At 50.1% G+C, this 26,859-nt stretch overlaps 1 protein-coding gene across 6 annotated transcripts in view; it reads left to right on the top strand.

Moving 5' to 3' along the window:
• MYO1C (myosin IC) overlaps window positions 1-26,859 on the top strand; it is a 112,215-nt gene that overhangs the window by 68,820 nt on the left and 16,536 nt on the right. For all 6 annotated transcript variants that reach the window (XR_012897022.2, XM_075904489.2, XM_075904491.2 and 3 more), the window contains 22 exons: window positions 600-798; window positions 1,496-1,576; window positions 3,638-3,817; window positions 4,153-4,251; window positions 5,370-5,483; window positions 7,441-7,512; window positions 7,684-7,803; window positions 8,049-8,131; window positions 9,771-9,876; window positions 11,708-11,788; window positions 15,364-15,455; window positions 17,429-17,523; window positions 17,762-17,808; window positions 18,131-18,211; window positions 18,416-18,521; window positions 21,031-21,148; window positions 21,340-21,453; window positions 21,621-21,697; window positions 21,837-21,905; window positions 22,134-22,218; window positions 22,733-22,892; window positions 24,471-24,554. Coding sequence is in view for 5 of the 6 variants with exons in the window: in XM_075904489.2 (XP_075760604.1) it covers window positions 600-798; window positions 1,496-1,576; window positions 3,638-3,817; window positions 4,153-4,251; window positions 5,370-5,483; window positions 7,441-7,512; window positions 7,684-7,803; window positions 8,049-8,131; window positions 9,771-9,876; window positions 11,708-11,788; window positions 15,364-15,455; window positions 17,429-17,523; window positions 17,762-17,808; window positions 18,131-18,211; window positions 18,416-18,521; window positions 21,031-21,148; window positions 21,340-21,453; window positions 21,621-21,697; window positions 21,837-21,905; window positions 22,134-22,218; window positions 22,733-22,892; window positions 24,471-24,554 (2,263 nt within the window). In the remaining variant the exon portion in view is untranslated. The remainder of the gene's footprint in view (window positions 1-599; window positions 799-1,495; window positions 1,577-3,637; window positions 3,818-4,152; window positions 4,252-5,369; window positions 5,484-7,440; window positions 7,513-7,683; window positions 7,804-8,048; window positions 8,132-9,770; window positions 9,877-11,707; window positions 11,789-15,363; window positions 15,456-17,428; window positions 17,524-17,761; window positions 17,809-18,130; window positions 18,212-18,415; window positions 18,522-21,030; window positions 21,149-21,339; window positions 21,454-21,620; window positions 21,698-21,836; window positions 21,906-22,133; window positions 22,219-22,732; window positions 22,893-24,470; window positions 24,555-26,859) is intronic.

Below are 26,859 nucleotides of genomic sequence, written 5' to 3'. Positions count from 1 at the left end.
TCACACAGAGAACCCGATGACACTACTTGCAGCATGATTCAAGCTGGCAGAACGGGCTAGGTGGTGTCATCTCATTGTTATAAAATTGACCTAGCCCAGCTCACCTCCTAGTGTAGGCCAGGCCTAAAATACAGGTTACATTTATTCAGTTGTTTTGATTAGGGAAACGCCCTGGCCGAGGAATTTGGATCGAGAAGGGACAGGAATTTGCAAACTATAATAAATACATTTTTACAAAGCAAAATCTGAAGTAGCTAAAGAAGAAACTGTTGCTCACTAATGCTTCCGTCCTTGCAAAGAATGTGTTTGAAATGCTGTGATCCAGCTCCATTTAAACAAGACTTGGTGTGTTCCGACAATTCAGAAAACTGGTGTGAGCAGTAATCAGAGAAGCTTTGGATCAGAGTTTCTCAATCCAGGTGAACGCTGTTTCAAAGAGCCATCTTTTCTAGGACGTGGCGCTGTTAGAATATTGTGGCTGGAGCTGGCGTTTTTCTGGTTGCGATTGTGACAGGATCGAGACTGTAAAAACCGATCTGAGATTCTTGCTTTCACATCTGTAGAAACCGGCTTAATTTACAGTTCTCCTTGTTCCGTAGCTACGCTATTGCTGACAACTCCTATCGTTCCCTGCGCATGGAGAGGAAGGACCAGTGCATCCTGATATCTGGGGAGAGTGGGGCTGGAAAAACTGAAGCCACCAAAAAAATCCTGCAGTATTATGCAGTGACATGTCCAGCCAGCGACCAAGTTGAAACAGTGAAAGATCGCCTCCTGCAGTCCAACCCAGTCTTAGAGGTAATGTGGAGGGCGGGATGTGAGACATGCCATTGTGTGGGCCTCTGTCCCCTGAAGCAGTCAGGTTTGTGTTTGCTGCTGCGCTTTTCTGCTCTTGCAGTGGCTTTTCTGCTCTTGCAGTGGCCTTTCGTTCAGCCCAGCGCTGAACGATCCTTCCAGTTCCCTTTCCTGCTTTTCTCCTCCATCCAAACCGCTGTCATGGGCGTGGGCCTGGGGGGGCTGGCAGGCTGGGGCAGGGCGGTGACCATTGTGTCCGACGGAATCACGCTGGTGGTGGAGGAAGAAGCCTTAACGGGACCGTATACTAGCAAGGAATGGTATTAGGCTAAGTCGTGGCTAGGCGAGAGAGGAGCACTTTAACAGGCCCGGGCAGGTGATGGATGGTATTCAGCTCAAGCAATCTGAACTCAGGTAGCGGCTTGTTTTCGTCTTAGGCTGGTTCCGGCTTCCCTGCTGTGAGCGCTCTCGTGTAGCCACTGCATGCCGAAGGGGGAGAGCTGGCCTGTTGACATAATTAAACCAGTCCCAAAGAGCGGCGGGAGCATGTCTCTCAGCGTGAGACAAATCTGTGTCTTTGGGCCAGTAAGGAAACCACCAGCAGCTTTGTGAAAAATATTTTAAAATTCCTGTTTTTGAAACTTGCTTACTTTTCCTCTTTCTTTCTTTCTTTTTTTTTTTTTTTTCCCCTTAAATTCAGGCATTTGGAAATGCCAAAACCCTTCGGAATGATAACTCCAGCCGATTTGGGAAATACATGGATGTGCAGTTTGATTACAAGGTGAAAATCTGCTTTACATACATAGGAATTAGTACTCATTGTAGTCTTGCTCGGATGCCCAAGCACACAGATGCTGAGATCTGCATCAGCAGTTCACATAGAGTGAAAGGCCTAACGCCTCTGGTGAAAAGGAGTCTATTGCTTCAGAAAAGTTTGGGTACCGAGATCTTTCTAGAGTTGTTAGGATTTATAATTGTACTATAACTACACACACTTCATTGTGAAGCAGTGAGAATTGCAACATGCACAGCATGCCTGACACAAACACAACAGTTAAGGAAGTGAAAAGTTTAGCCAAACAGTACCGAGACTCTATCCTTCCACCCACAAGCACTCATTCTGGTACTGCAACTGGTGTGCACCGCAGCCATAACTCTGCCCTCTTTTTCTCCAGCTTCTTCAGACACCTTTACCAGCTAACTTTTTCCCAGCCCTAGTAACTGTGTATGCATAGTGCAGTGATTGGTTGTGCTGAGAGCAGGGTAGTTTGCTAACAGGCTGTATGCACAATGGCTGTTAAAGGAGGTGATGGAAGGGTTAAGGTTGCAGTGGGCAGGTAAGTGCTTGTGGGCGGAGTAGTAGAGAATATTTACTATTAGGAGGTTGAAATTTTCCTGCACTTGCCTTTGTGGGCTTGTTTCTGGTATATGGTGTGTGCAGCAACCCTCGTAGCTTCCAGCAAATTGTTGTGTGTATATTAATGCCACGGAGTTTGTCTAATTGGAGGTGAGTATTATTGGAGGAGAGGGAGGAAAACCTGCGGAGGTTTGCAGTGTTGTAGTTGTGTACAGACACACAGCAGAAGTGTGGCAGGAGAATACATTATCTGCCAGCAACTGTGAATGAGCTGCTCTCTCTGCTGGGGTAAACACCGAAAGAAAAATGTAGTTTGTCGTGTGAAAGATTTTGTGTGTCTAGCCCCCATCATCTGATTATCCTTGTGGGCACAAATCCCAAACTTTGTCATAATGCAAATGAGAGCTAAAAATGACCCTCGATGTAACACAAACCTTCCCATTATACTGGCCTTGGATAACCTGCAGCCTGTGGACCCTGCGTGTGGACCCAACATTTACTGGCGGGCTACAAGGTGGTTTGTTTACATTAAGTGTCTGTAGGCAGAGCCCCCTGCAGATCCTTCTGGGCCCTTTATTACGCCCTTTCTCTTTAGTGTCCCTCTGTACCACGCTACCAATAGCTCGTCTGTGGTTTTGTAAGACATATCTGTCGACAGTGAAAAGTAGGACAGCCAAGGAAAGATCATCCAGTGACAAATCTTCTATTAGCTGGTTACCTGCTTTTAGAGAAAAATATCAAACTCTGCTCCATTTTAGTTAGAACACAGCACTAACTGAATCATCTCCGTGTGTGTGTGTGTGTGTGTGTGTGTGTGAGAGAGAGAGAGAGAGAGAGAGAGAGAGAGAGAAAAAAACATGGAGGATGCAGGGGTCCTGTGGGGGGAGGGAGAACATGTGATCCTGAAATGAAAGACTCTGAATATGCGCAAAAGGACAGAATCAAGATTGCGGAGGCAACCTTATCTTGTCGTGTTTTGTTTGTTTCCTCTCTAAACTAAATGCCACAATGCCATGAAAATTAACAAAGTGTAAAAACCTAGGTAGATCGAAATCATCCCAAGCTTTTAAATCTCTCTCGACATGGCTCTCATTCTTGGCTCTAATATAGCAGGAATGGAAAAGATCCAGAGAAGGGCAACAGCATTATTAAAGGCATGGATGGAATCCATATTGAGGCAAATATAAGATTTTTGTGCTGGGGTGACCAGTAGTGAACACAACAGTCACGGTGAGCTGTGTAATGGTTTTGTATCTTGAGGGTTATTCTCTAATACTTCGTTTGACCTGCTCTGTGGGAGTCCAAGAGTTCTAACTTGCAGCTTGTCATGTCACAGCACAGTCTAACAAATACTGTCTCAAGATCACCTCTGCTTCTTGTGACCCATTATTGAAAACTCTCTGTCTTCGATATTCTGCTGTCAGAGAAGCAAGAGAATTTTCCTTTGTCTTTGTGAATTGCTTCTCTTTATCTTCTCTGGTTTAGGGGGCACCTGTGGGGGGTCACATCCTGAACTACCTCCTGGAGAAGTCTCGGGTTGTTCATCAGAATCACGGAGAGAGGAACTTTCACATTTTCTACCAGCTGTTGGAGGGAGGGGAAGATGACCTGCTGCGACGTCTGGGCCTGGAGAAGAATCCTCAGCAGTACCATTATCTAGTCAAGGTGTGAGCAGGGGCAGCGCTTTGCTGATTTCTTGGTTTGCATTGTCAGTGAAAGGAAAAACTCTCCTTACTGATAGACACCAGTGGGGTAGGAAGAGAGAGCTGAGTCTTGACCTGTAAGGAGAGCGAAACTTTCTGGGTGCAAGTTTTTAATAAGGATGAACATTACTAATTCTCCTGTGAGTCTTAGTTTATTACTTCTCCGTGTCTTTCCTGAGTCGCAAAGCTGTCGGTGAGATGGCGCCTTCGGTAACAATTCACACGTGACAGAGCCACGTGTGCTGAGTGTACAATCCGTCCTGCTGTAGGAATGATCCTCTCAAAATCTGTCTTTAGGGTCAGTGTGCAAGGGTCAGCTCCATCAGTGACAAGAACGACTGGAAGGTTGTGCGAAGGGCCCTGTCTGTCATTAACTTCAGTGACAACGAGGTAGAGGTAAGAAATGCCTTGTCTATACAACTAAGCTTTGGCGGCAAAAGCTGCCTTTTGCCAACAAAACAGGCAAAATGTGCACAGAGCCAGGCTAATGTGGTGACAAAACTCTGTTCTTGTGCCACCAAATAGAACGATCTCAGAGAGAGGCAACAAGCTGTTTGTGGCGCGGTTAAAGCGGCAAAGCACCAGTGCAGATGCTGTTGTTTGTTTTGTCCACATAGCTGGCTCCTGCCAGTCTCCCACAGTGCTTGCTACAACTGCTCTGCTGTCCTGCCAGGATGTCTCCTCCCCTTTCAGAGCTCTGGAGCTGTTCCTCTTGGGGGGCAGGAGCAGCCGTTAGCGCCTGCTCGGCCCTGCGCGAGCAGCAGGCAGACTCGTTCGGCAGGGTGCGGGACTGGGCTGGGCTGCTCTGACGTTCCTCAGCACGGAGACTCTCAGCTGCCCAGGAGGCTGTGGGAGAACTTGGCGAGAATCACAGGCGTGCAGGCAGGCAGAGCAGTCAGCTTCAGGAGAGACTGCTGTGCCAAACCGAGCTGGGCAAGGGGCTGACTTAAGGGGGAGTTCCCCTCCCCTTGCCTCGAGGTGGGTGGGTCAGCCTGCTGGCTCCCCCATCCCAGATGTTCTTCTCCTCTCGATTCCCTCCAGGGGAAGGGAAGGGTGGGATTGGGAAACCTCCCTTGCACGGTGCTGTCCCTGCCCCATGCGGCATTGCAAGTCCTTCCCAAGCACCTTGTGGCCAGCTGCATGGTGGGCTAGCTACCACCATGCCCTGCTCGCCATGTCGATGCAAGAGCTGGTAGAGTGGGTGCTCTCAGCCGGCACAAGGAACTAGCGTGGATGTGCAACAGCACTTTTAAAGCAGCATAAGTGCTGCCAGCAAACCTCTGTAGTGTGGACGAGGCCTGGATCTTTTCCCCTTCCAGGACTGTCCTGCCTCCGTTAGTTCTGTCTGCCAGGAGGCCGCCTTTGGGGGTGTGCTCTGCAAAGAGCTAAATGCAGAATGTCTCCTACGAAGGGACGTCCAAAGACGCTTACCTCTCCCCCCTCCCAACTGTGGCATAACCCACATGCATTCCCATCGCCTTGACCAGTTTGCTTTTGATTTTCTCGTGTGCTAGGATTTGCTGAGTATTGTCGCTAGCGTGCTGCACCTGGGGAACGTGCAGTTTGCTGCCGAGGAGCAGGGCAGCGCCCAGGTGACCACAGAGAACCAGATTAAGTATCTGGCCAGGGTGAGTGTGATCCATAGAGCTGTGCCCAGGCAGCTGTGGCCTCGCTTCTGGGCTGCTCGTGTTCCTCCAGAGAAAAACGCAGCAGTTGTTAGGTCCTGACGCTATTAAAGGACGCGATCAATTGAAAGTCACGTGTCTGTCTCGGCCTCTGAAAATCTCTTCCATGCACTTTCTCCAAGCCACTGCCTCCCTTCCGTTCTAGGCATAACACGACTATGTGCTGCTGGTGCGCTACCCTTCAGTCCCCTGTTTGTCAAACAGATTTGCTGAGTAGTAATTGACCTGTTGTGAGCTGCTGCAGTACAGAAAAAAGTCTTGCTGAATAAATGTTTGAATGACTGCTTCCCCATTGGTTATGTGACCATTCCTCAAGTGCCGTCCGACAGCCCTACTTGCGCTGTCTCTTTTGCTCACTTTACATCTTTCCTCCTCTCTCCTCTGCTCTGTTGTACTTTCTGCTTCCTCCCTGTATTTGCTGGCTCCTGTTTCTAGAGGCTAGTCTATGCTACAAACCCATTGCGGGGACAGTACTGACAGAAGGGCTCTCTCTTTGCTGGTATAAATTGTGTCTGCACAGTGGGATTTGCCAGCCTACCTACGCTGACGAAACAAGCAGTGTAGACTTGGCCCAAATATCTCGCTTCTCTTTTCTAACTTACCCCCACATGTGTATCCACGTACCCGTATGCAGGACCTTTGAGTTGTACCAGTGCTGACGGCGTAAACACCCCACTGTCCTGGAGCATTGCTTAGCTGCTTATAACCTCAAGTTCTGGGATTCCTGACAGGATCCTGCTGCTAGATCTCACTCAGGGACTTCATTTTTCCATACACCCCCTGCCTGGAAGGGGCATTAAACGTGGAGCCTACCTTCTCTCCAAAGCCCCCGTTGTGGCTGTCGAGAGAGAGAAGCATCCGCTTCCCCTTTGCGCCCCAGAGCCGCCTCCTTGCAGTGTGAGTGGGCGCCTGGGCTGTCTAACCCTGCTCCCAAATTCCTAGCTGCTGTGGTGAGCGTGTCTCCCCAGCACGCTGACACCCCCCTCCGCTTTCTCTGACTCTGCCCTTCCCCTGCCAAGCAGATGAGGTGCCTGGCACTCACTAGTTAGTATTGAACCGGGAGCGTCCCGATGTTCTGGTTGGGGTGCTGTGTCTGTGCGGGGGGCAGTGCAGGCACCCTCCGTCCCCACAGGGCTTCCAATGTAAAGGAGCGGGATATGGTCGGTGACGGACAATACTGTTTATGTATTTGCATTAAAACACTTGAAAGTTGTCAACCTTCCCCGTTCGCTCCTCGGCCCGCCTTTGATTAGATTCTTTCCAGGCATGGCAGCAGAGCTGGGTCTTGAGGAGAGGGAAGTGGCCGTACACCTCGGTCAGAGAGGGTGGTGGCCCAGAAGAGGGCAGAGGTGTTTGTGGAAAAGCCGACAGGCGGGCAGATAAAGCTGGTAGCATTGCGAAAGCGGAGGAGGCTGAAGGATGTAGGGGTTGTGCAGGAACACGCGAGGAGGAGAAGGGAGGAGCACAGTTGTGGAGGGTGCTGATAGGGAAGACGGGAAACCAGTGATAAGATTCAGTGTGGGCGGGGCATGGTCACAGTGCCAGGCAAGGAAGATGACCTCAAAGCTGGAGGAGGTGGCTGCTATAATCATGGTTGGGACAAGCCAGGGGAGCGTGGGGACTGCCTGGACAGAGAGGAGAGGGTGAATCTTAGAAAGGGTCATTAGTTTCTGCGCACTCTGCTGGAAGGGCCCCAGTAAACACGTCTGGGCATTCTGATCTCGTTGTGGGGTGAATACTGCGCATGGGTCTGCTAGACTGAAGAGTGCATCACTGTCTCTCCTCAGGGGCAGGGTGCACTCATCCGTGAAGAGCAGGACTGTGGGGCCTAGTGTTCCTAAAGCAGGGGTGGACTTACCCAGACTTTCTCTAATTGAGTTTTCCTTGTGGTGGTTTGCAGCTCCTGGGCGTTGAGGGCTCTGTGCTCCGAGAAGCATTGATCCACAAGACGATCATAGCAAAAGGGGAAGAGGTAAGAACATCCAGAATGGAAGTCAGCGAATCTGCTCTGCTTTGGTGTCTGGTTAAACCGTTTACTGATTGCTCACGGGTCTGAGAAGTGGCTGCCGGTGGCACCCGACACTGCTGGCTATTGGTTTGAGTTACAAAGACAGCGACGTGTCTCTTCTCCCTTCACATGCAGTTGGTCAGCCCTCTGAATCTGGAGCAGGCAGCCTATGCGCGGGACGCTCTAGCCAAGGCGATCTACGGGCGCACCTTCTCCTGGCTCGTGAATAAGATTAACAAGTCTCTGGCGTTCAAGGTAAATGTGCTTCTCAGCGGCACTTCCATGGTCCCAGACGACTGTGCTACTGAGTGGACGGGAAAAGGGCGTTCAAACCATTGAGGCGGGGGAAGGGCTCAGCTCAATACCGAACAATGGTTTCCTGAGTGCGGTCCTCATGAGAAGAGCGAGGACCCAGCACTGGCAGTATGCGAGAAGAGCGCGGTGGAGGGTCACGTCTGCCCCCAACCTACCGATTACAGCTGGCGGTGCCTTTGTTGCAGGAGGCAGAATGCCCAGGCTGGAGAAGTGCAACCGTCCTAGGGCTGCTTGACATTTATGGATTCGAGGTTTTCCAGCACAACAGGTTTGTTTTACCAACATCTTCGGACTTTGAATAACCTTGTTCCCTGTGATTTAATCCTGATACTTGGTTGCCGTCCCTCAGCCTTAGACTAACACGCCTCCCTATGTCTGGGGCTTTTGAATGGGAGGGGCTGATGGACCCTGAGATTAGGGCTCAGCTCCAGGAAGTCAACAAAATACCCGCGGGTGGTAGGCACCCGCCTTCTGCACATCTCTGCATGGGGCCTGCGTGCCCAGTGGGGACCCTGCTACTGCCCTGCAGGGCTGTTCGTCATGGGAGTGTTCCCAGGGTGCAGACCTGACCTGCCCCTCTAGGAGCCTGTCCACACAAGCTGCGATCACACAGGTGGGGGGCGTGGGTATGTGTCCTCTTTCCAGCACAGAGCAGGGCAAAAGACGGCCCAGCAGCCGGATCCGGCCCACGGACTCCCTTGCCGGGACCCTCAGGCACATCACTGCCCTGGCTTAAAGCTCACTTCACCTGCTCTCTGCTTCATGGGATCTCCCCGCCCCCGGCCCAATCCTCCGCTCCGAGGCCAGACACAACTGACCAATAGGAACTGACTCCAGCCAATCTCTCAGCTCCTATTGGCTGGAAACAACCAGCCAATAAGAGCTAAGAGATTGGCCTGGATGATGGGAGCCGTGTGAATCTCCTCCCCCTCCCATAGCTGGGTTGTAAGTGATTTGGGGTTGCAGCAGGCAGGGAGCCCAGCCTGGCTTGGGGTGCTGCAGGGCTCCAGGCTTAGGTGCGCGCCTCCCAGCCACAGCCTGCCTCTGGCATCCTGCCCCTCCTGCACCTCAGCTCCCTCCCCAGGTCACCATCTAAGCCCTCTGGAACCCCCTGCCCCCGGTCACAACTTCCTCCCAGACCCTGTACCCCTTCCCACATCCCTCCCCCAGGCCAGAATCCTGTACTGCAGCCCAGTCCCCTGCCCCAAGTCACCACCCACACCACTGCCTTTTCCCCTTCTCCCACTTCACAGCTCCCTCCCAGACTTTGCACCCCCTCCTGGTGCCCCTCCCCCAGGCCAGAATACTGTCCTGCACCCAAACCCCCTCCCTGACCCTACCTGCCTATCCCCTGGCCCAGGTCACAACCCCGTCCTTTGCCCAAACTTCCTCTCAGACCTCATACCATCTCCCGCATCCCAGTCCCTTAACCGTGCGCTCTTCTGTGCCCAACCTCCATCCTAGACCCTGTACATCCTCCACAGAAAAGTGCAGCCCATGACCACTTTCCAGAACCGTGGAGAGGCCCCCCGCCAGAAATTCTTGCCCACCCCTGTTCCAGCACGTTTGTTGTAGTGAGAGAGAGCATAGCTACAGAATTATTCTCTGGAATGTAATTTTGGGAGATATCCAAACAGTGATGTTGTTGGATTTGCAGTGGAGCTAGGACCTTATTTATATCTGCGCTGTCCGTGTTCCTCCTTACTCACCTCTGCTGGCTCCTTCTTCTGGGCCAGTCTTGACTGTTCATCTCTGCGAGCTTGTATGAGTCTGGAGATCTCTTGCTTGCATCTCTCTTGAGTTGTACCCAGAGTGCGCATGTTTCGTGGGCAAAACGGTGCAGGCTTTGTTTTTGCTGACGTACAGCGTGGGAGGGACTAATTCTTGCTGATTTTGGTTGTTTGCAGCTTTGAGCAGTTTTGTATTAATTATTGCAATGAAAAACTGCAGCAGCTCTTCATAGAACTCACCCTAAAATCAGAGCAAGAGGAGTATGAGTCGGAAGGCATCGCGGTAAGAGCCAAGACCTCGTTTTGTAACATTTCCTCTTATTGGGGGAGACCAACTAATGAAAGGGGGGTGGTGATAATTTACAGTGTGTAAAGTAAGAATTTGGAGGTGAATAGTTATTTTTACCTTGTCTCAGCATCTGTGCGATCCACCAGAACTGGCTCATCCTAAAGGGACTTCGGGCTGGGCTCGGTTTTTACATGTGCACTCATCTGCTCGCAGAAGTGACAATTACTCAAGCAAACCCCATTCAGATTAGAAGTGGACCTGTTCCCGCTCTAGTGACGACGATCTTGTCGTGCAGCCCCTTGTCTATACAAAACATAACACCCATGGGACCATGGTCACCCAAAGCAAGTTGTCCTCTCGCCTGCAGGCCCTGAAGCTGTATGTTTGGCACTTGGACTCCTGCCTTCCTTGGCACCTGCAGTTTGGTGACAGCTCTGGCATTTGTAACCTGGAGCTATCGAATGTCACAACGTCCTGTCAGTAATGCTGCACGGCACTGTACGCTTGGGCTTTTGCTGCCAGACAATGTAGATCCTACCTTTTATTTTGTTAATTGTTCAGTTTATTTCTTGCCGAAGTCCAGCTTTAGAAAACCCCAAACTCCTGCCTGGCAGCCTCCGAGCAAGATCTGTAGGAGGGCAGAACAAAGATGTTTATCTCGTGTGTGCTGCTCTCAGGCCCTCCGGCGGGGAGGTGGGGGTGGATAAAGGGAACAGTTGCCCGGAGGCCTGCCAGTTCAAACAGCCCAGGGTTCCCGGCTGCCACCACTGCTGGCCCCTTTGAATCCCTGCTGAGCACCACGCTGTATGCCCCAAGCAGGACTAAGGACCAGGCAGGGCGCTTGCATATAGTGTACTCCAGGTGGCACTGAGCACTGTCTGGGAGCCAGCGAGGTGCACCCTGGACTAACTGCTCCGGCCCCGCCCCACACACACACCTTGCCCAGGAGCCCACAGAGACTATCGGCCCCTCTGCATGCAGCATGTAAGTAAGAAAGAGCAGAAGCTTCTTTGAGGGTTCTCGGCTTGCTTGCTGTCTGGGCCCTCTGTGCTGGTACATGCTCCGGGCTGCAGGCCATTCAGGTGCTGTACAAGGACCCAGTTAGGAGAATGAGGATGCTGTACGACAGCCCTCTAGCAATGTCTCAGCTCCTCCCTTTGCTGTGTGTGGCCCCCACCAATGACAGCTGCTTTGGGGCCGGCCTGGCTCCCAGTTCTGGCGCGGTTCTTTCTCTTGAATTTGGTGGCAGCAGCCATAGGGCTCGGTTGCTGTCTGAGGCTGCGAGGCCGCTGGTCACAGATCTGACTGAGATCAGAAACTGCTGACACGACTCCGGGATGACCTGGAACACGGAGAAATATTTCATCGGTGGCAGGGGGAGTTGGTGGTTTCAGGAATCATCCCTCTGTGCGTGTGTGGCGTGTGCACAGCGGCACAAGAACCCAGCTCCACACTAGGTTATGCCATAAAAAAGTTGCATAGCCCTAGCTGCAACTGCCTGCTCTATTTGAGTCCCACTTCCCCCTCCACCCGTATTTCAGAATGGAGTCCTCGGTGGCAGAGGTTCCCTCCTTTTCATCACGATGGGCCAAAGATGTTCGCCCGATCTCTGGCCAAAACGAAAAAACACAAATAAACAGAAAAATAAAAATAAATGCACCTTTATGAAAGAAATGCAGTTTTGTCCGTGAGCTGTGGGCCTCAAGACTGTTTTAAATGTTTTCTGTCCTCTGAAATACACTGATCACTCCAACTGTTTCCTTCCAGTGCAGAAGCAAGATCTTTGATCAGACTTTAACTGTGTGTGTCTCTTTCTGAATGGCAGTGGGAACCTGTCCAGTATTTCAATAACAAAATCATTTGTGATCTGGTGGAAGAGAAGTTCAAAGGCATCATTTCTATTTTGGTGAGTTGGCAGCCTTGTATTTAGTGACATGTTTTTAAGGGAAGATCTGTAGGAGCGTGGCGGGAAGAGAATTGCCCCAGGTGAACAGGAAGTTGAGGCTGGTGTACAGGGTGTGGAGGGGGCTAAGAAGTGAGTGGAGCCAGGGCTAGATATGAACCTGTGCAGTAGATCCAGAGGCTTTCTCTCTTTCATGCTTGTTTTTGCATTTGCTGGCATCTTAGCCACACAACACTGTTCTACAGAGTGTTCTACTGGGTAAGCCCTATTGAGACGTGTGTATCTCCGGTGCCATGGGGTGCTTGTGTACAAATATATTTCCTGTTCACTGAGAGTATAGACTGGAGCAAGAATCTTCCAAGAAAACCATCAGCAGGAAACAAATGTCTGCACCAAAGCTTTTCCTGCCCGTCCTCAAATGCTCTTCTCTCCCAGTGTCCTGCGGCGAGTCCCTTTGTTAGGGGAAAGGGGCTGCTGAGCAGACTGCATGGCCGGTCAAACGCTCCTTTGCAAAGGGTTGTAATTTCTCTGCCCCGCTCTCAGGCTGTCCGTACAGTACAGCCAGAGCAGCATGTGGACGCAGTTCAGACAGACCAGACACGGCCATCGCCTGCCCCCAGCAGCCGTGAGAGCAGCCACTGTGGCAGCTGAACTATGCGCCAGAGCGGGTTTGCTCAGCTCCCCTCCTCAACCCCAGCGGGGGATCCTGCTCGGCGGGGGAGGAGGAATTGGCCCACTGAATTGGCTTGGATACGGGAGGGGAGCCGGCAATCCAGGCTACGACATTGCTCGGCTCCTGCAAGTTCCAGGACTTGTGCACGTGGCCCCACGCGGGCAAGGCTGGCGCCTTGGGGTAGCCCTGGGATGAAACCCGTGCACGGGTGTCCTGCCCTGCTGCCCCAGCCCCGCTGTGCCTCAGTCCCCTCACTGCTTGTGGTAGCAAGACGGAACAGCTGCAGCGGCCGCGTCCCTACGCCCTGAGCTGGGGCAAGAGAGCCCCCCGCTGCATCGTCACGGCCCTGTGGCTAGTGGGGGCTAGGCATGCCCCCCCATGCACGCACACGCACACAGAGCGCGGGTAAGAAGCTCCTGCCCCAAACCCAGAGCCTGCCCCCCCAGGAAGAGGAGGTTGAGGCCGCCCCGCAGAGCCCCAACTCCCACCTGACAAGCGCACAGACCCGGATCCCCCACTCTGGAGAATGCAGCCCTGACCACTCGGAAGGAGCCGCTGGCGGCAGAGCACGGCCACAGTCCCCTGGAAAGAGCCACTGCTGGAGCCGTCTCGCCCTCCCTACCATGGGTGGCCCCGGTAAACTCCCCACACAACTCCCAGTCCCCTGCCTTGAGCCCTGAGTCCTGCACCTCCCTGGACCTTTGCACCCCTTCCTCCTTAGTCCCTCCCTTCTTACCCCTGCCCTGAGCCCCCCCCCCCCCACCAACCTCCTATCCCTCTGCCCTAAGCCACCCACCCTGCCTCCTCTTACCCCATAAGAACCTAAGAACGGCCGTGCTGGGTCAGACCAAAGGTCCCTAGCCCAGTATCCTGTCTGCCGACAGTGGCCAGCACCAGGTGCCCCAGAGAGGGTGGACCGAAGACAGTGATCAAGCGATTTGTCTCCTGCCATCCCTCTCCAGCCTCTGACAAACAGAGGCCAAGGACACCATTTTATCCCCTGGCTAATAGCCTTTTATGGACCTAACCTCCATGAAATTATCTAGCTTCTCTTTAAACTCTATTATATTCCTAGCCTTCACAGCCTCCTCTGGCAAGGAGTTCCACAGGTTGACTACACGCTGTGTGAAGAAGAACTTTCTTTTATTAGTTTTAAACCTGCTACCCATTAATTTCATTTGGTGTCCTCTAGTTCTTCTATTTGGGGAACTAATAAATAACTTTTCTTTATCGGCCCTCTCCACACCACTCATGATTTTATAGACCTCTATCATATCCCCGCTCAGTCTCCTTTTTTCTAAACTGAAAAGTCCCAGTTGCTTTAACCTCTCCTCATATGGGACCCGTTCCAAACCCCTAATCATTTTAGTTGCCCTTTTCTGAACCCTTTCCAAGGCCAAAATATCTTTTTTGAGGTGAGGAGACCACATCTGTACACAGTATTCAAAATGTGGGCGTACCATAGTTTTATACAGGGGCAGTAAGATATTCTGGGTCTTCTTTTCTATCCCTTTCTTAATAATTCCTAGCATTATATTTGCCTTTTTGACCGCCGCTACACACTGTGTGGAAGTTTTCAGAGAACTGTCCACGATAACTCCAAGATCTCTTTCCTGATTTGTCGTAGCCAAATTAGCCCGCATCATACTGTACGTCTAGTTGGGGTTATTTTCCCCGATGTGCATTACTTTACACTTATCCACATTACATTTCATTTTCCATTTTGTTGCCCAATCACTCAGTTTGGTGAGATCTTCTTGGAGTCCCTCACAGTCTGCTTCTGTCTTGACTATCCTAAACAGTTTTGTATCATCTGCAAACTTTACCACCTCACTGCTTACCCCTTTCTCCAGATCATTTATGAATAAGTTGAAAAGGATTGGTCCCAGGACTGACCCTTGGGGGACACCACTAGTTACCCCTCTCCAATCTGAAAATCTGCCATTTATTCCTACCCTTTGTTTCCTGTCTTTTAACTAGTTCTCAATCCAAGAAAGGACCTTCCCTCTTATCCCATGGCCTTGTAATTTACACAAGAGCCTTTGGTGAGGCACCTTGTCAAAGGCTTTCTGAAAATCCAAGTATACTATATCTACTGGATCCCCCTTATCCGCATGCTTGTTAACCCCTTCAAAGAACTCTAACAGATTAGTAAGGCAGGATTTCCCTTTACAGAAACCATGTTGACTTTTGTCCAACAAATTATGTTCTTCTACATGCTTCACTATTTTATTCTTTACTATTGTTTCAACTAATTTGCCTGGTACTGAAGTTAGACTTACTGGTCTATAATTGCCAGGATCACCTCTAGAGCCCTTTTTAAATATTGGTGTCATGTTGGCTACCTTCCAGTCATTAGATACAGAAGCCGATTTAAAGGATAGGTTACAAACCACAGATAATAGCTCTGCAATTTCCCATTTGAGTTCTTTTAGAACCCTTGGATGAATGCCATCTGGTCCCGGAGATTTGTTAACATCCCTGAACCCCTGAACCCTCACTCCCCCCTTCATTTTCCTTCATTTAAAAACAATACAACATTGGGCTAAGACATATCCACTCTTCATTTGTTTTCCAAAAATCCAAAAGTACTGCAGTTCAAGACCCAAGCAGTGCTGGGTACATCGCCTAGTGACTGCATAAGCGTGTCCTGTGCCATCATCTGAATTGCTGGTGGACACGTGGAACAGAACCAGTCCCAGAACTGATCCCTGCAGAACCCCCCTTGCTGTAACTGAACCATTGATAACAATTATATGAGCGAATTACGCAGCCTCTCTAGTGTAAGACTGAAACCAGCTAGAGAACCCAGGCGAGGGCATTGCTTCAGCAGCTCTGGTTGATGTGTGTCGATGGAACACGTGCACTTTGTTACCTTGCTGTTTGCCGATCCTTCTCGCTACAGGATGAGGAGTGTCTGAGACCCGGGGATGCCACAGACATGACATTTTTGGAGAAGCTGGAGGAAACGGTGAAGAATCATCCTCATTTTGTCACGTGAGTTCAAATAGCTGCTGCTAGTTTTGTCTTTGGTGAGGGACAAGACACCGAATAGTCCAATGGGCTTTAAATCTCTGCTGTGCCGTTTGTATGATCATGGCACCCAGAGGTGCCGGTTGAAGCCCCGTGGTGCTGAGACGTGCGTAGGACCTAAGACGCTTGCTGTCCCAGAGAGTTCAGATTCTGAGTTAAGACCACAGCAGAAGTGGGTATAGCTAAAGGGAAATGAGAATAAAAAGAGAGAAGAGCAGGGAGTCTATTTTAGACCTGCTCTAGAAGAGGAAGTGGATGATTCAGTCTTCAAACAGATAACTAAAGTAGCTAACACACCTGAGCTAGCGCTCATGAGAGATTTTAACTTTCCTGCTTTCTGTGGAAGGGCTAATACACCAAAATGTAACAGAACCCTAGAAATGAAGGCCTGGAAGGGTCACCTTGTCCAGTTCCCTGCATTGAGGCAGGACTAGGCCATTTCACAAAGCTGAAAACGATTTTGGACGAAATCTACTAGGAGGAAGAATTAATAGTGAGCTAAAGAGGGGTAATGGATCCCTGCAGATCAGTCCCCTGCCCCAGATCACAGCCAGTTCCTTCACCGAGTTCCCCCTCAGACACAATCCCCTACCCCGAGCTCCCCCCTGCACCCAACCTCCATCCAGAGCCCACACTCCCTCCCCAGAACAGTGCGACCCTCGGCCACTTATCAAAATCTTGGTGTGCCCCCCCCATCAAAAATTACTGCCCAGCCCAGTCTAAAGTCTTCAACCTGTTCTTTCCCTTTATGACCGAATGATAAAAACAAGTCGCATAAGTACAGCGAACGCACATGAGATAACATTGCTTGTAAGAGACACGCAGACCATCCCCAGCCCACACCTCGTACAGGAGAGAGACCTATAAAGCCAAAGCAGGTGCTAGAGAAGTCAGACAAGAAAGCTTGTTGTTTGTCAAGCTCCTCATATGACACACATATGAAGGGCTCTAAGGAAGTTTTTAACTTAATCCTCTTTCAAAAATAGCCAGTGCTGTCACTAAAGAAAGGGTTACGCGGGAATCGGGAGCATAAATAGCCAGCCAAGCTGCTGAATGTTAAATAGAAACCAAAGAAACCGTTCCAGGAGATCAGCCAGCAAACTCTTGCAAGAGTCCAATCTAAGGCTCAGTAGAGCCTGGACCAGAAATCAGAACGGGTTGATTTGTAGTGAGATTTAAATGGTGCTGCTGCTATTGCAATGAATCCCTGTAAGTTTTTATGTAGCACCATTCTCAAGGGCTTCCTGCTTTCTAGCCGGCATCGCTGCCCACACACACGCTGCCTAATGCCCGCAGCTGGCTGTGAGTGTTAATACTAGTCGTGCACATCTGCATGTCTCTGTGGACACAACATTTATTCCACACACGAACAGAAAAAGTCAGAGGGAACCTGGTTTGACTCCTGGGATAGTGCCCCTTCTTTGACTCTACAGTATCTCTGCCCTCCATGCAATGCTGGGGACTTTCAGTCCCTAGTCTGCCCTGCAGGTTGATTTAGCTCCAGTTTTTTAGGATGGTCCTTTTAAAACCTGCAACACCAGCAAATCCCGTCTTCTCAGTCCTCCCTGAAGTTTTCCATATGCTCAGTTGAAGGCCTGAACGGCATCATCCTTGTAGCACCGTCTGAGGGCGGGTCCCCGATAGCAAACTCCTCTGTGGCCAGAAACGGGATCTCTCCAGTGCGGTTTCACATGCGCACACAGTGACCCCTTCGCTTTTAACGAAGCAAATCCCCTGCCCCTTGGAACAAGCCTGATTGTTGTTCTGGGACTGGCGACAGAGCCGCTGCTCTCCAGCTCCCACCCCCTTTATTCCTCTGGTCCCATCCTCCTGCCAAGAGCTGTGATGGTCCTGCATGTGGCATCAGTAGTACTGGGACATTGTCTACTTTGAGCCAAGTATCCTCTCCTTAGGTAGCCGTTCTGCTCTCTTCCCAGACACAAGCTGGCTGACCAGAAGACTCGGAAGTCTCTAGGCCGAGAGGAGTTTCGTCTCTTGCACTATGCTGGGGAGGTCACCTACAGTGTCACAGGTAAATGTCACACAACTACACCGTGGCCTGACACAGGGTCACTTCCTGGTTCCCCCACTCCAGACAGTCCCATTTTCTTGTTCTCCTCCTGTCTCCTGCCGTCCTGATTAATACAGCCACGGAATAGCTAAGTAGGTAATTTGATTCATCGTTATTTTCCTAGTTCAAGCTCCTGCCTTACTGGGGAGGACTTGTGTGAAACAGCACCAGCAGATTGAGTTGTTTGTTTCCTCTCTAGGTTTTCTGGATAAAAACAACGACCTTCTATTCCGGAACCTGAAGGAGGTGAGTGTGGAGAGCGCCGCCTGCTTCGGTGAACGTTGTAAGTGATCACGTTGAGAACGCAGAGAGCTGGGAAGGTACCATCAGTGACTTGGACCTTTCAATCTTCAAGGTGCATTCTGCACAGTGGTCAACTTATTCAGAAAATTTGAAGTCCCAGAATTTGTTTTACCATTGAGATTTATCATCGAAATTGAGAGTAGGAAAGACAAAGGGGGCCTCGTCTGTTCTCTTGCCAACTCCCAAAAGTACTTTGTTCTAAGACTTTGCCCAGTCCAATTGTAAGCTTTTTGTCATGAATTTGTCCTCTGCTGTTTCCTTTTAGACCATGTGCAACTCGGAGAATCCCATCATAAACCATTGTTTTGAGAGGAGTGAGTTGACAGATAAAAAGAGACCTGAAACGGTAAGAACACAAGAGCTGGACCGGGAGCAAGGTCCTTTCCGGCTGCTGAAGAGAAGGTTTCCCCCTTTCTAACGTTAGGGGGTAAAATGGTTTCTCTAGCATGTTTCAAGATTGGATACTGGAAAAGTTGTTCTTGGCCTTGTGTGTGTGGTACAGTGTCACAAGAACTAGACTTAGTAGCTGTGTCTGTCTTCTTTCTTCTAGGCAGCAACTCAATTTAAGAATAGTCTGGCCAAATTAATGGAAATTCTGATGTCCAAGGAACCATCGTACATTCGCTGCATTAAACCGAACGATGCTAAACAAGCTGGTAAGGTTTTAGTGCCACTCCCTCTCGTCTGCCCCTGCAGACAATTTCCAGTCTTTAGGGTGTGCAGGAAATTCACACCCAAGACTAGAACATGGGAGTGCTGATCAGGTTGTGCCACCGTCCAAATTCCACTAGAATAAAATAGTGATTTGTAGAGAGTCGCGTGGGCGAGGTGATAACTGTCGTTGGTGAAAGAGACAAGCTTGTGTCTGCTTTGTATGCGTGATAAATTTTCCTTGCCCTCGTACTAGTGACTCAGTTGCTAGAGAAGCACTACAAGGATGTAGAAGGGCCAGCGTCAATGTTCGGAGTCTCTCCATTCAGGTTCTTACCTCTTTTCTGTGTCGTAAGAATCTAAAATATTTATTAGGTTACTTTATGGCCTGTGTTACACAGGAGGTCAGGCGAGACGGTCCCTCTTCTGGCCGTAAAAGCTTCTGATCTTTTTTAAAGCTTGCATTTTGTTGCTGCCTGTTTGTCATCGGATTAATAGTCATTTGAGTTTGAGTTTTATTGCCAGAGACCTTGCTGCATGGTGTTTCCTCGCCAAACCAGAAATGATTATAAAATGTATTAACATATATAATAAAGGGGGAAACCATTTAAACTTGTCAGAGTTGAAAATTGAAACATAATTCAATTATTATTTTGACAGTCTTCCTTGTTCTCCCTCTTTCCCCCTCCCATTGTCGTAGCAAGGGAAACTCTTGCTTAACAGTCTTTGAAATGGCATCCGGTATCCTTGCTGGGGAACCGCCAGGTGGTATCGCCAGTATTTTGCCATTGATGCTGTGTAGGACAAACCAAACACACAAAGGGAAGAGAACAGAATAGCACAGGCAGGAAAATGCAGCTTCTGTTCCTGGTGCTTGCAGTTTGGTTATGGGAAGATCCCTCGCACAGCACTGGGCCCATGGCCCGTTTACGCCCTGCAGGCAGGCGAAAAGTGCTCTTAGCTTACTGCATTGGGCCAGCAAGGTGTTGCAAAGACACGTCTCAGACATGACTCATGATCTGGCTGCAGACATGGATGTTATCCAGCGTCCCCGTCCTGTGTGGTCTGGTCAAAACATCTTCCAAGCTCAGGAAACAGAAGGCCAAAGGATGTGGTGATGAATCCCCAGACTTGCCTGCATGGTGGTGGCAGCGGTGGGGTGGTCCTGGTGGGGATGGCAGTGCTGATGATGAGGTGGATAAAAATAATTATTTTGTATGTAACAAATAAACTTGTATTCGATGAAAAACGAAATCAGTTTGCACTACACCAGCTTTAGGCAGCAGTAGCCAAAGAGAGCGTATTGTCTCCACTTCGCCCTATTCAGCTAGTTCAGTTCAGTGACTGCTTGACTAAAAACTAAGAAACCAGTGTGGAGCTGAAGAACCCAGGAAAGCTAGTTTGCCTCTTCCAGTCTGAGAGTAAAATTAGGCAGGGGAGCTGGCAGCCTGGCCGGGTCCCTGGGCAAGGTTGGTGGGGGCGGGATCTATGCTCCCAAGAGGGGTGAGTCTGGTGGCAGCCACTCTGTGCCGCCTGATCTGGAGCATTCACATCCCCCCTTCTCCTCCCCAAAGTGTGCCCTGCCACGCCCCACCTCCCCAGGCAGCTCTGAGAGCCACTGGGGCGTGCTGCCTGGTGCTCCAGCAATGATTTAAGCGACAGCGGTGGCCAGAAACCCAGGGCCCTTTTGGAATGCCGGGCCGTGAGGCAACTGCCCCCTTTCCCTGTCCTCCCCGCCCGTTTCCCCACTGGCGGGCCTGTCCTAGGAGGAGACAATGAGACCCCCTAGTTCTAACGTCTGGAGGGGCATGGAACCAGAATCAATCAGTTAGTTTCGTTAGCTTCAAATAACCGTTAGTTTTAAATGCAAAGCTTGTGTGTATCGCTAAAGGTAGTTTTGTTAAAAAAATGAGCATGCTGGTTTTGTGCCTCTCTCCGTGGACTTTGAATTGCCGTTCAAACTGAGCTTGACACAAATCACGGGTGCAAAATGAATCCTGTGATAAATAGAACAGGGTCAGTAATGCATTTCCTAGCAAAATAAAACATGTAATCATTAAGCATGCAAACGAATGTAGCTAAGCTACGGAACTGCTTAAGGGAATATGTTTAGATACGTTGTATCCTCCTGGCTAGCAAAAAGAAGCACCAAAGCTGATGTTAACATTGGCTTCAGCAAACACTCTTCCTATTTCTTTGAATCTGCTTTGTGCTTCATTCAGCGATTTTACTGCACAGCCCATAGAAAGGCTCAACACAAGCAGCCTGCAAGACCAGTTGGTATTGAGCTGGCCAGTGCTGGAGTTGGCTGTAATAGACGGAGAGCTTCGTAGTGTCGGGTGGGCGAGGAAGGCTGACTTCACAGGGTGAATTGATTGTGCGCTGAGGTGGCGCCTGGCTGACTTCCTGACCGTTCCAATTAGCTAGCAGAGTAATTATGAATTGCTGAGACCAGAATGGTTCCTTTTCCAGACTGACAATGTGATAATTACCCACCATTTACATGATTTCTAGGTCGCTTCGATGAAGTTCTAATCCGACATCAAGTGAAATACTTGGGGCTGATGGAAAACCTCAGAGTGCGCAGAGCTGGTTTTGCTTATCGGCGGAAATACGAAATTTTCCTGCAGCGGTAGGAGTTACAGCAATTGCCTAAGATCTGTTACCCCCACCCCCAATATCTGCACTGGCATGTGCAGAGCAGGGAGCTTAATCTACACAGCAAATGTGCAGTCAGTTAACTGAGGCCAGAATGGCTCTCTGAGACGCCAGAAGGGTTCTACTTTAATTCCCATTCTAAGTCCCTCCTTCATCTCTTTGCAGGTACAAATCGCTCTGCTCAGACACGTGGCCCATGTGGGACGGGCGCCCCCATGACGGAGTAGCCGTGCTTGTGAAACATCTAGGCTACAAACAGGAAGAATATAAGATGGGCCGGTCAGTTCGTTCTTTCTCTGATTTGGGATTAAGTCACCAGGAGTCGGGTTTTAAATCTGGCCCTTGTCTAGAGGGTGGGTGAGAGGGCAGAAGTCCTAATGGGGATGGTGGGGGCAGGAGGTAGCCCCTCTGGTCTCCTGTGCATAATCGGACATTTCCTTTTCCAGAACAAAGATTTTTATTCGTTTTCCCAAGACGTTGTTTGCAACGGAAGATGCTTTGGAGGTGCGCAAGCAGAGCCTGGGTAGGTCCGACACGCTGAACCAGCTGGTCTAGCAGACAGAGCTCAGAGCGCCTTGGGTTTTGGCTTTGAACTGGCACATTCCCTATCAGGACCCGACCTTGCCCACTATTTCTAATTGACAGCTCTTTTCTAATTTCAGCCACAAAAATCCAGGCCTCCTGGAGAGGCTTCCATCGGCGACAGCAATTCCTGCACATGAAACGTTCAGGTGCGTGGGGCGTGGGGACCAGAATAGGGTTATGGCTTAATTACCTGTGGAGCTGGAAGTGCCTGCTCTGTTTCTGTCGAGGGGGTGGATGGAAGGGATAGAAGTTGATCTGAATTTGAGATGCAAGAATAAAAAGTAAAAAATCGTAAATTGGAGGGAATGTGTTGGACTGTGTGGAATTAAGGAAGGTGTTTCAATGTAATGCCTTTTGGTTTTTACTGTCTTCAGCGATAACCATCCAGTCGTGGTGGCGTGGAACCCAGGGGCGCCGAAAAGCTGCCAAGAAAAAGTGGGCAGTGGAGACAATTAGACGGTGTGTCTAAAAAACAAACTAACTTTTGTCACATGGACTGTCTTGTAGGGGGAGATTCTCAAAACCTAGTTTCTAACCATGAGCAGATGGGGATAAACTGTCTTCTCGGTGTAGTTTCTATGAGTTTAAAAAAAATCGGTTGAACAAAGACCAAGAAACTTTTCTCTCCCTGTGGACAGTTTCCTTCTATTGTCCACTCAACTTCTCTGCCTCAGTATCACTGATAGGGCCCATGTGCTCAGCTCTTTGCAGCCCCCTGCCCAGTTCCCCTTCCCATACAAAGTGTGTCTTCTATTTGTCTCATAGTTTCTAGTTTGTTTTTTCCCCAGATGTTAAGTTCCTTGTTTACAGTCGATTACTTTCACTCATAGGAGCATTGGAAATTTGGGTGTTAATAGGTTCATTGGAGAGCCATAGATGATTAGAATGGAAGACCCCTCGTAGAGTCTTCAGACTAATTATCTGTGTCAAACTCATCCAGGATGTTACTGATCTCACTCTTCTGCCCATCCAGGTTTATTAAAGGTTTCATTTACCGGAACTACCCTCGCTGCTCCGAGAATGAATACTTCCTAGACTACATTCGCTACTCCTTCCTGATGAACCTGAAACGCAATTTACCAAAGAATGTTTTGGACAAATCGTGGCCAACCCCCCCTCCGTCACTCTGTGAGGTAGGCGGAAAAAGAGGAGTTGACTGCTCTGTGTACAAGTCCTGCATGGTAGTTTCAACTTTTGAGGGCCATGAACCAGACAGAGATCATTGAGAGAACAGTGAGGCCCCGTAGAATTTTCATTAATGGTTGTGGTACGTGAGAAAAGAATTGCTGTGTGTGACTCTCCTGCTACACAAATAACCAAATCGTCAATTAATGTCTATATTGAGTATCTTTGTGAAAATACATAATGACTATTAATTATTACACTTATTTTGTATATAATTGTTACTGTGGTCAGCAGGGATGTTAAATATAGGTTAATTAGCTAATCGACTAGTCGATGGATTTTCCATCGACTAGTCAGTAAGTGGGAGGGCCGCAGTGGGTTTAGCTTCCGGCCCCAGGAGTGAACCCTACTGTGGGCTCTGCCTTTTAACTGTATTAAGAGCCAACAGGCTCTTAATACATTTAAAAGGCTGGTGCGCAGCAGGGAGAATCCAGCATGAGCCGGGAATCAGCTGGCCCAGCCCCACTGGGTCCCCCCCGCTACACTTCTGATTTTTAAATGTATGAAGAGTCTGGGAGTGAGCCAGGAATCAGCTGATTCCTGGCTTCCACCTGGTCCCTGCTACTTCCCTGCCCCCTGCGGAGACGGTGCTGGGGGGAACTGGTTTTTAAGCCAGCTCCCCCCCAGAACCAGCTCCTATTCCCCCCTCTCCTTGCTGCCTCTGATGGAGGAGTAGGAGGCCCAGAGTACAGATAAACAACAGAGCCAGAGAGGGGATGAGGGGGGAAAAGAAAATGGAGTCAGAAAGTGAAACTGAAAACAGTATCCAATGACGACATTGTTAAAAAGCGACTTTTCGAAGTGGCCCTGCGCTTTACCACATTGGGCAGATGTTCCAGGCTTGTCGACGTGACTTAGTGATGGGGTGTTGAGATTAGGAATTGGTTAGCTCAGGGTAACGTTTTCAAAAGCACCCCAGGGACTTTGGTCGGCTCTTCGGACCGTTTTACCCTTTGGGTACTGAGTTCCATGCCCTCTGCCTGAGTGGTTACGCTGGGCGGATAGCAGTGGAATGGTACTGGGTTACCAATAAAGAAAGTTATAAATGTTTTGTTTTCCTGACCAGCATTTTACTTTATGCTTTGAAGAGTGGCCTTAACCCAGAAAGGTGACAGTGCCCTGGGCACATGCTGTCTCCACCTGAAAGAGCCCTGAGCAGCAAAATAATCCCATCAAATCTTACCCAAAGGCCTCCTTTAGACGATATTCTCCAAACATCGCCGGAGTGGCTCTTTATAGGCCATTAAGATTCTTGTGTGCCCTTGTTAGGCTCCTAGGTACCTCCAAGCCAGGCTGGAGGGTGTGATGAAGGAAATTCCCAACCCTGAACCGAGACAGTCTGCTTGGAGAACTGCACAGGCCAGACTGGCTCGGCAGAGGCCCATAGATTCCTGGTTGCTCTTTAATTTTAAAATGTGTCTGCCGTGATGTGGGGTTGCAGGGGAAGGGTTTGAATGTAGCCCGTGCGAATTGCGTTGCCTTTGTTCCGCGTGAAGCCGGCGTCGCTTACCCTCTTGTTCCTGCAGGTGTCTGAGCTCTTGAGGCATCTGTGCATGCAGAACATGGTGTGGAGCTACTGCAAGCGAATCAGCCCCGAGTGGAAACAGCAGGTGCGGACACTTCCATTACCGATCAAATCTCTGGAGTGTGGCTGGGATCCACACCGGCACTTGGGACAGCCCCGGGGTGCACAGTGAATGGGGAGAGGTCTCAGAATGTGGTCTGGCTCCTTAGGCGGATAGCCACCTGAACTAGCCAATGGGCAACACAAGCCAGGCGAGGGAGCCGAATCCCCGCCCCTCCCAGGCGACAGTGGCAGCGAGTTAGACACACACCGGAGGGGGGGGAGGGTTTGATCGGGGTCTCTAGGCCCTTTGGAGTTCTAACCGCTGCATGTTGGGCTATTCCGATGTGAGGGGCCTGCAGACTCCCCTGTTAATATGAGGGACTGGACCCAGGGTCTCCCACCCTCCGGGTGCCCAGCCACTGGACTCCAGAGTTAGTCTGTGGCCCAATGACTCCTGGGATAAAAACCATACGGGGGGTGCTGCCACCGCCTCCTCCGCAGCTGCCGCCTTCCTTGGCAGCCAAACTCCGATCTTCCCCCACACGTGAGTCCCTCTGGGGCTTGGCTGTCTGGGCGGAGGCAGAAACTTGGGAAACTTTACCCTGAAGACTTAGGTGCTGAGTGAATCTCGGTGGGAGTTTTGTGGATGTGTTGGTGCCTAAATCTGGTGTTTTGGAGCCTAATCTGGGGTTTAGGCACCTAAGTATATTTGCCGATTCAGGCCTAGGGTTTTTTCTGAAATTGCATCAATTATTATATGTGGAGCAGGGCAGGAGCTTGGGGATAGAGGGAAGGAGCTAAGGCGTGAGAGAGTATGGCTGGAGGAGGGGGCAGGAGGCCCATGGGGAATCTAGAAGCAGCAGGGAAAGAGGGCAGCTTGGGAGGAAGAAGGATCTATAACCACTAGTGAACTCTTCGCTCCGCCTTGCCCTCCCCACCTGCATTTGTGTCTAATAACGCTGGCTTTCTCTGCCCCTCACATATGCGCCTGTGTCTCACACATGCTTGTTGACGGTTTCACAACTGTCTCATTTTTAGTGGCTAATCCACTGAGGGGATAACAGACTACTAATGCTAGTAGTTAGTTCATCAGCTCAAGTGGTTGATTTTTGTGCTACGGATCTAAAGATCCCAAACCTTGTTGCAGATCAAGCTGGAGTTAATACAGGTCCATCTGCTGTAATTTTGGGGGGAGGGGTGTTAAGAAGTCAATTCCTCCAAACTACACGTGAAGCATTCAAAATGTAGGAAATGTCAGAATTAAGGTTGCCCTTGTGCTTGTGTATTTTGTGTCTTTCATGGGAGAAGTGTCTTTTGGGGAGTAGTTTGAGGCATGTTATATCAGGTCAGTTAGAGAACAGAGTCCTAGGGTCAGAACAGCTGTATAGAAACTGAATAAAGCAGGGAAAATATTAAATATGTCAGTGTAACTGAATTCGCACTTTGGCATTTGCAATTCCTGATTTTGGACTCGTTTACTCATTTAGCTTGGTGTCGAGTGCTGGTCTCTGCGTGTATTCTACTGCAGGACATGCCTGTGCTCTATAAACCGGAGAATAATTTGCAGCAAAAAGACCTGCATCCGGAAAATTCGGTTATCGACAGTGCTGTGGCCTTCATTAACTTACTGCCACATCACATCAAATTCTCTACTTGGCTGGGCTCTCCCTTGTGCTATGCTAGGCCTCCCACCCGGGAGCGGACCAGAAGGCTGTTTGTTTGCCGACTAGTTAGCGATGGCTGTCCCTCAGGATGGACGCGTTCACCCTAATGCGTGTAGTGTGTGTCGGGCACACGCACACGGCAATAAACCCTGCACCGCTGAGTCGCCGAGCCTGGGTCAAGTCGTGTGTTGGCGTTCGGGCGTGGGCTGGAGCCTGAGCGCCAAGACGTCCCCTCGCAGGCTGTCAGCGCCCAGCTCCAACCCAGCCCAAATGTCTGTGGTGTGGCCTGAGCCCCCCCGCCCAAATCCGCTAACCCGGCCCAGCCGGGCCCAGCCATGCTGCAAATCTTCGATGGCAATATGCTGGACAAATGCCAGTCTGTGCTGGACAAATGCCAGTCCGCATACGGCAACAGCTGTTGGCTTGCAAGGGCCTGGGTCGAAGAAGTGAAAACGTGGGTTCTGCTTGCGTGGCTGGGGCCTGCCTGGGAAAGCGGTGCCTGAGCGCCGAGAGGGCAGGGATAACCGCACAAATGGTGTGTGTAGTGACACAAGCCGGAGCAGGAATAGGGCGGGTTTGTTACCACGGTGCACAGCATTAACGAGATCGATCGTTACTCTGCCCAGCTCTGGTGTCCCCGCTTCAGAAAGGGTGAGGAGAAAATGGGATTTCAGAAAAGAGCAG

Source organism: Pelodiscus sinensis, chromosome 21 (assembly GCF_052426305.1).
Source record: "Pelodiscus sinensis isolate ZL-2025 chromosome 21, ASM5242630v1, whole genome shotgun sequence".
Lineage (NCBI taxonomy): Eukaryota > Metazoa > Chordata > Testudines > Trionychidae > Pelodiscus > Pelodiscus sinensis.
This window is presented reverse-complemented; position numbering and strand designations above follow the sequence as displayed.